Source organism: Microchirus variegatus, assembly GCF_963457635.1.
Source record: "Microchirus variegatus genome assembly, chromosome: 1".
Taxonomy (NCBI): Eukaryota; Metazoa; Chordata; class Actinopteri; order Pleuronectiformes; family Soleidae; genus Microchirus; species Microchirus variegatus.
Genome location: NC_139802.1, coordinates 35,779,497 through 35,789,091, shown reverse-complemented (window position 1 = coordinate 35,789,091; position 9,595 = coordinate 35,779,497). Strand labels below are relative to the sequence as shown.

Below are 9,595 nucleotides of genomic sequence, written 5' to 3'. Positions count from 1 at the left end.
TGTTATGTATTTGATGAGATACTGTGGTCTAACATGGTGGAGGCAGCATGATATTTCCATTTAGTTTAGGTCAATTTAAACTTCAAATTTAATGTATAATTTAAGATGTGAATGATCTTAAGAAATGGTTTTACATCAGGACGAAAACATGCAGGACAGTGGCTCCCTAGGACCAGGAGTGAGAAACTCTGCTCTAAAGCTCTGAATGTTGGTTTGAATGAAAACTAAAAATGCATATTCACTAGAATTTGTCTTTTTTTATTATTATTATTTCCCATATTGTTCATGCACATTCACCATCCTAGTTGTATATGCAAGTTATTTGACAATGAACAAAAAGAAAAGCCAAACCTCTGGGAAATGTCATTAGTTTTGGCATTTGGTGGTACATAAAACATAAAAGACAACGGAAAATTGCAACTTCATTACGGGAGAAGACCAAACTGTCCAGGGTGCACCCGGCCTATCGCTCTATACGTCAGCTGGGATCAGGCTTTTAGCTAGGATTTTTTTAGAGGGTGTCCCCCTCTTGCCCTCTGGAATTGTATTATTTTTTTTTAAATCTAATTTTGTCGTTATGGCTGGGACTATACTGACATCACTAAAGTCAAGGCATTGCAATTTTTCTGCTCACCGCCCCTGCTGGCTAAAAGCCTGGCTGGGACAGACACAGCACCATCCGCGACCCTCCGGTGGAGGATAAAGCAGTAGATGATGGATGGCAGAAGACTGGAAACTTAAAGGGTTGTAAAAGTTAGTTGCGTTTATCCTCTGAGGAACACAATCTGCACAAAACGGCATCACAATTTGTCGTTTGTAGAGAATATTCAGCTGGAACCAAAGTAGTATTCTAACAGATCAACATCTCAATCCACAAAGCCACATAATCTGAGCTGCAGCGAGGGAAATGTGAACATTCCTTTGATTATTATTAGATTTTTTCTGTTGGCGACAATTATTGCTTTGTTCCAAAAATCCAAGAAGATGCAGTTTAGTCTTAACATGACTGTTGGCAACATCATCATACTCGTACAGTGAGTTATGTTGTGCAATGGGTGTTTGGCTTCCGGAGCGAGACTGTTTGACACTGGCACTTTTGTTCAGTCCTTTTGTCCGTGAAAGATAAATCCCCATATTTAAAAGTAGGCAGACTGTTTACTGGCAACACACTTCATGATCGGCATAAAACGGTGATAGCTGGATGAGTGCCTGGAGTCAGGTGTCAGCTACGGTAAGGTGTGTCTTACCATTACATTATCAGTTTAATCAAGTCATTAATGTTATTCCACGTGTTTAAAGGTCATTGTCCAGTGTCTAGAGCTGCCTGTGCTTTCTGAACGGCGACCTTCAGCATTCCAGGGTTACTGAGCAGCTCTTGAAGAACAGATGCTTCCATCTCCAGTAACATTCCTACACATAAAGACACAATATAAACAAAGTGTTGTTAATATCGACACCTGTGTGTAGACACAGTTCACCTTAAACCTTAAAATATTTCCCAAACCTGCTCACCTGTAATGTCATTTGCATGAAGAGGATCCATCTCCTCTACCAGTGAGAAGAGCCTCTCTCCCAGTTTCTCTGCGTCGTCAGCATCGAACAAGTCACTGACGTCTGCCTCCTCATTCTGCCTGAAGGGAAGTAGCGAAAAAATGTAATGATCAGTAATTCATTATGGATTTGTGACTGGGGTAAAAATGTAAGAAAATTAAATTAATTTATGCATGCAAACATGATTAGTGACATACTCCTTCAGTGTCTCCAGAGCCACGTTCACCTGCTCCTCCAGCAGTTTAGGATCAGAAAGAAGCCTTAAAACTGCATCTTTGTGCTGCTCCAGCAACATTCCTGTGGTAGTAAAAGAAATACAAATAGTGTATACCTTATACTACTGTAAAGTATTTAACAGTGGCTCCTTCGTTAATCTGCACTTAAAAAGTGCCATTTCAGGTGCATGCTGAGGTTTCTAACCTGTGATTTTCTGCGAGTGGCCAGTGTTGTAGACGTCCACCATGTCAAACAGCTGCTCCCCAAGAGAGTCAGAGGACGCAGACGCATCGTCGTCATCCTTGCTTGTCACTCGACTGTGAAGGACAGAGAATAAACCACCGTGAAAGGTTGATCAATTCCACCGCAGGCCACTCAAGAGAACATGTCTGCACCATCCACCTGAATGAACTATTACATTTCGACTTAAACTGCATGTCTTCTGGCTCACTGACAATATTAACTCCTTGGGTGTCAAAATTTGACATAGAATGACAAAACATTTCTCTGTAAAGTTCAATACCTGGCCCTTAAAGCCATTTAGAAACAAAGCATGTCACATATGAAAATAAAAACTTATGGTCAAACCGAATCCGCCAGGTTTCCACTAATCCTCACTACCATCAGACCACAGACCTGAGGCACAAAAAGTCCTTTATTGTGGTCTTTTATCAAGTCTTGTGTCAGTGCCAAAGCGGATTTTCCACTTCTGTGCACTTTGGATAAATCTGGGTCCAAAGGTCAGATTATTTGAAAAAGACTTAGAGTAAAAGACTACTTCGCTGCTCTGCTGTGAATAATAAGGACTTGTAAGGACCCACACACTCTCTAATACAGGGGTCTCAAACTGGCGGCCCGGGGGCCACATGCGGCTCCCCAATCGATTACCCCCACTTAATATCATGTTATAATGAGAACATGGCCCACGACTTCACCGTCTTTTAAACACAGTGTGTAGCTGAGGTACAGCTGCCAGCGAGGTGTTAGAATATAATATAAATTTGCTAGCAATGTTTTTATAACAGTAATAATAAGACATTTGGTCATAATTATCCCATTATTAAATGTATCATATACAACATTCAATTACATATATAAATACGGTTGTTAGGGCCCGAGCCACGAATGGCAGTGGCCGAAACGGCTCCTGGTACAAATTTTAATTGTCCACACTATTATTTATGTAATTTGAAATAAATAATTGCATCATAAATAGTATTGTAAAGTATGTGTGATATTGTGAACAGTTGTTTTTTTTCCCACTTCTAGTTCTCTAGACCGGCCCCGTCTTGACCACAATAGATCACATTGGCCCCCAGGTCAGTTGACTTAGAGACCCCTGCTCTAATAAAGACCAGCCTGTTCAGGATGAAGGACATCACCTTGGCTCCTGTGTCAGCTGCAGGGCTCTGCATGCTTTCTCCACTGCTGCACACAGCAGGGCTTCATCCTGCAGCATCTGACTCAGCACATGACTCGGCAGCTCCAGCAACATCCCTGAAACACACATGCAGACATGACAGCTTTACATCCCAATGCTATGTTCAGTGGCACCTGCTGTTGGTTTACTATCATCAGCTCACCTGTGAGTTTCCCAGCATTATCTTTGTGTTTGGGGTAAATTCGAGTGTACAGCTGTTCACCCAGTCTCTCCAGATCTTCTTCTTCCTCCATCACATTAGGACACTGCTTTCAACCTGACATGTAGATTTAAAATAATATTTATTCCCAGGTGAGTTTCACCTATCAAAACTTAGTGGCGTTCACATCCTCCAATCACACCATCATTCGTCCACAATATCGACGCCTAAAACGGCAGATATTTAATAAAAGGATCATCTGGTTTGTTCTTTACATGTGTGCCCATGCGCTCGTGATAAAATCTATTCCTAGTCTGCTGAGGTCGGGATTAAAACATCAGATATTTGCTGTCTGCTGGATTTCTGTAAACATCAGTCGCACAGTGACGACGTCAGACCTTTGCAGAGCGTGAGGAGGACAGTGTTCCTCCGCTGAGGTTGGAAATAAACTAGTACTTCACAGAATGGCACTAAACAGAATCGTATATCAGAATATAACTTTAAATAACTGATTTTAGAACAGTATGTAGTTGATGTGCGTGTTTAAAATGTGTGCAATTCTGCATTATAGTTCAAATATGATATATAATGTGGCTTGGTAGATGCGCAGCGATCTCACAAAGGGGTTCTGTAAATCGGCTTCCGGTCTCTCCGGTCCTTTCCTTCTGCTAAAAGGTAACGTGGTCACTGTTGCTGCAATTAGCCGATCTTTTAAATGCATTTTACTTGTCTTTCTGCCTCTCTCTTTCTTCATAAAATTAAATATCTTGCTTTGTTTTGTATAATAGATAAAATGAATGAAGTAAATGTCTATATGAAGCGCAGAAATGAACAGAAAACTGTTGCGAACACGTCGCCCCGGCTAGGCCTCGTTGTGCTTAGCTGTGGAGCTAATGTTAGTAAGCCGGACTGCAGTGAACCACTGAAGGCTTTCTATATTTAATTGAAAATGGACCAAATGCGTTGTTTTCTGTATAACAATAATACTAGTAATAATACCTCCCCTCGTTAGGGGTTATTAAAATAGTTACGAAGTGAACACGCTAGATGCTAGCTACCGCGAACATGGTCAGTCAACGTCTGTAAGCTGTCATGGAAAGTTTCACTAACGCATGGTCCTGTTTTGTTCAGGTTCATCATGTCGGCCCATCTGCAGTGGATGGTCATCAGGAACTGCTCCAGCTTCCTCCTCAAGAGGAACGGACAGACCTACAGCACTGTGAGTGACATACTTGACTGTGACTGCAACTACAACCACGCAAATCAGGCTACGAGTTTCTCCTAAACAAGATGGTTAAACTCTGTGTTGACCAATCTGCGATTAATTTCTATTAAAAATAAGTTGATATTACTTTTTTAAACTGTTGAACCTAACCACTGTCCTTGTATGAATGTAGAAGCGTCAGGGGTTTATCAATTATTTTGTTAATTAATTTTAAGTGTCCACCTCAGTCCTGCATGGGAGTGAAATGTCCCGTTTTATTTTGTTTGTACTGGGACATTTCAAGTTCATATACTAAGCACTAATACTATACAAAGCACCCAGGCCAAACTGAGGCCAACTGTGATCCAAATGAAGGCATACATGCATTAATAGCTCAACTCACCATCAAGTTAACAGTGTGTTGGTACAATTACAGTTTGGAGCAACACAGTCATTTTGTTTTCTAATGTTATGTAAATGTACTGAGCAAGTGCAGTCCACTGACTAGTCAAGTAATGTCAGCACATAGCAGTGTTCAGTCATGATCTTGTGTGTTATTGTCAGAGTATACTCCGTCACCCTGGTACAATGGCATGCTCTTTATGTAGCTAAAGCAGCCATCACCATTCCAGTCCATACCCCTCACTGTGAAAATGCAAGACAGACCAGAATTCAGTGTTCAACTTTTTATTATGGTTAACTGAACTTTCGTGCTTGGTGGAAACACAACTTTTAGCATGTACTTTTGTTGAGGGATAAATCAAAAACATGTCATTTATTGCTAATTGTGACGATGACGCATGTTCAGAAGGATTGATCAGTTTTTATGCATTTGTGAGACAGGAGCCCAACAACCTGAAGTCCAGGAACTCTTTCCGCTTCAATGGTTTGGTGCACAAGAAGACTGTTGGTGTGCAGCCAGCTGCAGATGGCAAAGGTGTTGTCGTCGTGCTGAAAAAGCGTAGAGGTAAGTAGAGGCAGCAAAATTGTACATGGTCTTGGTTTCTACTTTAGTACAAATGTGATAATAAAGGGAATTTCCCTCACTAATGACCTGATGTGAAAAAAGTTGTGAGAATTTACACATTTAAAAAACAAACTGGAAAAAATACTGATCATATTTAAGTAGTTAATTTGAGTGATATGTTAGATTTATCAGCCATTTAAGTCATTGAGTGACTCTTTTTAGAATCTTATTTTCTTGAGATGCACTGCCTTACCTCCAAGTGATTCACAGTACAAGTAAAGGAAACGGACATTTTTAGTTCACAAGCAGGAATGTAGTTGTCTGTCCAATAGATGAATATCAGTGAATGTTCTACCATGATCTGAGCTGTTGGGACAAGATATGTGCTCTGTGCCATCTTGACTCAGATGAGTGCTGCTCTTGCATTTAAAATATGTATGAGGTGATCTCAATAACCGTAGACTGAGGTTATTTTTAGATCATTATTTCCAGTGGAATGACTGTTGTTTTTCTACACAGGCCAGCACAAGCCTGCTGGTTCTTATGAGAAGATCACCATCAACAAGAACTCCCGTGCCACTCTCAACAGCCTGAGGCACATCATTCGCAAGAACAACTACAGGAGGGACCTGCGCATGGTGAGCTTTCTAAAGTCTAATGACAAACTTTTACATTTAGCCAACACGGGTTTAAATTATTGTTTGAATTTGTATTTCAAAAACCCAAACTGAGTGTGAATTCTTCTCCACAGGCTGCCCTGCGTCGTGCCAGCGCCATTCTAAAAAGCCAGAAGCCCGTTGTGGTCAAGAAGAAGCGTACCAGGGCTGCAAAGACAGCATAAACTGATACACATGATAAATCAATAAATGTTTTTTGTTGAGAAAAAACCACTACATTGTCCTGGGTCTTGATTTGTTGTATGAAATGCCGTACATTTTTGTCCCAATAGCTATAAATGCAGAAGGTAAGAATACTGTGGATTAAAACTAGGTATTGTGTAAATATTGCTTACTGACTTGCCTCTGCATTGAATACAAGTCAGTTTCAATGTTTGCCATTAAGTTGGCCAGTGATTTAACACCAAAGGTAGTTTCTGCTTGTGATATACCTAATCTTAAAGATTCCAGCAAAATAGCGAAGTGATTTTGAAGGTGGTTTAATTATGCACCAATGTTAAACGGTTGATGTAGTTGTCCCCTTTTATGGAAATTGTTGTCACCGCACTTCTGAATATGCGTTCCACCTTGGTCCAGGCAAGCTGGACATCAGTTGTGGCATGCATTTTAAAAGATTAAACAATTTAATCTGTTTTTACTAAATAGGGATGCAATCATGCACAGAAATATTCAGAGAAACTGAGCTCACCCTCCACACCTGTGGTAGCACATTCAACTGCATAAAACTAGCAGTGATAAATGTCATACCAGAGGACAGTTTGGTTCATAATTAGAGGACATTCATGGATAAAGCAGGTCAAGACGAACACCTTGTTCTTAGGATTGTATACAATTGTAGTTGTCATGTGCAATAGATGATGTGGAAGCTGTTGTGGTCACTGTGCTCGCTGACGTGGAAACATTTCATGGATTTTATGGCAGCTTTCCATTCACAGCTCTGGAAAGGAACAAACCGCTGTCACCCTCCCTGGAGTTTAAGCCGATAAAACATCCTGCACCGATCAATTCGGCAGTGCCACATCGTTTTCACATGGGATCGAGATACCCTTCAGAGAAGGACAGCGTGTCGTAAGTGAAGATGACACGGAGGCTGTGTTGTGTGCTGCGGTCATTATGAGGCGAGTTTGGCCAGTGGTTTTCTTGGTCCCATTCGCTCTGCTGGTCCTGAAGGTTGGATGCTTTGAACTGCAGGATACGATCCATGAACTCATAGAGGAGAACATCCACCTCCATGATCAGCTGGAGAACCTGACCCAGGCCATCAGAGAACTCAAACGCATGTTCCATCATTACTCCAGTGGTACTTTACTGTTTATTATTATCCATTATAAGTTATGTGTGAGTTTAAGCAAAGATTTAATGAATCTTTTTATTGTTTATTTAATGCACTATTAATGCTCTTTTGTATCTGATAAAATAAGTATAATGATGATTGCTATTGGTATTCACCACATTAATTAAAAGAATGACAAAAGTAATTTAAGAATAAATTATTGATTCTACCTCGTATGTGCAGCTTCACTGTTATCTGTGACAACATATGTATTCCATGTATTTTCTCTGAGTTAATGGAAATGTTTGAATTGAAAATCCTTTAAAATGTTTTGTTAAAGCACTTTTTTTTTTTTACATTTAACAGTTAACAAAACAATACAAATGAAATTACTTTAGATTATTTTACCCAACACTCACATGTGAATGTACAAGTTTAAAAAAGACACACAAGCTAAAATATTTGACTCCCAAGGTCAACCTTTTTTCATTGTCAATTCTTTCATTTCCTGTGAGTCTAGCCCAGTTTTCACTTAATCCCTTTCCTGCTGCTTTTTATTCTTTCATGTTCTCTCAGAATACTCTGCTTTATCAACTATTCACCTCACTCCACAAGACTGAATTATCTATAATGGATGAAGATAATTATTATGATTGCTCACTTATTTGATAATGCTTTTGTTTGCATGGTGACAGAAAGTCAATACATTGCTATCCTGTCTTTTTTTTTTCTTTTTAAAAAAAAATAAAGATCCAGGTCATCGCGAGCACCACGATGAGGACGTTCAGCATCTGTGGGACGAGTGGTCGCAGCACGGTGCGTGTCTCTGCCTTGCTGTAAAGCACTTGAGTGAATACAGAGTGGTCCGGTTGTGAAACTTCCAGCAGATAAATAGCACTCAGTGGACAAGTTGCTGCAGAGGCTGCACCATTAGTGGGCATTGATTTTTTTTTTGACGTAACAGGTCATGTTAGCACTAGAGGGATAATGAAATGATTTGTCAACCCTCAGCTGTGCCTATATCATAAGTTGCTGAGTGAATAATCAAGACAAAGTTGCTTTATATGAATCTTGTATGACCTGAGGTGACTCTTTGTGTGTGTGTGTTTTCTTTGTTCCTGGCAGGCATCAGTGCAGACACCCATCTCCTTTTGGAAAATGTTTTCTGTGGACATGAACTGCACAGCTCCGCTGCTTTCTCCATTCATGAACAAACGACCGTCTTGCTGCTGATGTTCACCTGTCTCCTCATGCTGCTGATCAGCTCTGTGATGAAGACATAGGCCTAGTGTCCACTGAGGACATGCCAGTGGGGATACGTGCAAACTACACTATAACTTAGAGGTGATATATGTAAGAAATGTATTATATTTAAGGTCCAGTGTGTAAAACATTGTATAAATTGTTGCTTTTCATGACCCAAGAATCAGGCTTTTTTTTTTTAATTTGAAGCAGTGTCAGCTCCACGGAGGCTGTCATTTTGGCCAACAGGAGAGAAACTGAACATCTTTTGAGTTTAAGTCTTCATAGGTTCTTCGGCACACTTGGAAGGGAAAAGCAAGGTGAAGGATATTCAGCTGCAACATGCAAAGATATAAAATTACCGTGATGCATCATCAGAGATTAAGGAAACACCTTAAATTTAAATGCTGGCTTATGTTGCCATATTCACAAAATGAATGAATTAATGTTGCTTTAATTCTGTATTTTTTGGGGGGTATGTTAAGCAGCACTTCAGCAGCCAGGTTGCCAAAAGAGAACAGCTAGTTGCTGTGTGTGTCCTCTGAAAAACATTTCAGCCAGAGAAGAAAAACAAGGGGGGATGTAAAGTATCAACAGCTGGAATAGGAGAGGAAGTTGACGACAAAAAGGAAAGCAAAACAGAGAACGTCAGCCAAGGTTAGCTAATGCTATCTCTTTCTCATACACTTTGTTGGTGTATATTTAATGTATATAATACATTTAGTTTGTTCAGTCCATGACTGTCGCCTTGTTGTCTTCTCTCGTAACATATTTTTCTCTGCTGTAATTCAGCTGCTGCTCAAAGCAGACTCACTTCACTTATAATCTCCATCTGTTGCTGACCTGCTATTCATTCATTATCTACAGCTTTATCCTCCACATGAG

General features: G+C 40.1%; 2 protein-coding genes across 2 annotated transcripts; one reads left to right on the top strand and one right to left on the bottom strand.

Annotated features, from left to right (window-relative positions):
• Positions 1 to 358: 358 nt before the first annotated feature.
• LOC310934919 (uncharacterized protein) lies at positions 359 to 3,710 on the bottom strand. Its single transcript, XM_083898721.1, has 6 exons — positions 3,351 to 3,710; positions 3,150 to 3,264; positions 1,972 to 2,084; positions 1,749 to 1,848; positions 1,513 to 1,631; positions 359 to 1,410 (listed from the first exon to the last, which is right to left on the bottom strand). Exons 1-6 carry the CDS (start codon positions 3,439 to 3,441, stop codon positions 1,301 to 1,303), a joined length of 648 nt encoding a protein of 215 aa, XP_083754847.1. The 5' UTR covers positions 3,442 to 3,710; the 3' UTR covers positions 359 to 1,300.
• Positions 3,711 to 3,982: 272 nt separating this feature from the next.
• On the top strand, positions 3,983 to 6,408 carry rpl28 (ribosomal protein L28). Its single transcript, XM_083890465.1, has 5 exons — positions 3,983 to 4,022; positions 4,479 to 4,566; positions 5,395 to 5,518; positions 6,038 to 6,156; positions 6,270 to 6,408. Exons 2-5 carry the CDS (start codon positions 4,486 to 4,488, stop codon positions 6,357 to 6,359), a joined length of 414 nt encoding a protein of 137 aa, XP_083746591.1. The 5' UTR covers positions 3,983 to 4,022; positions 4,479 to 4,485; the 3' UTR covers positions 6,360 to 6,408.
• The last annotated feature ends 3,187 nt before the right edge of the window (positions 6,409 to 9,595 follow it).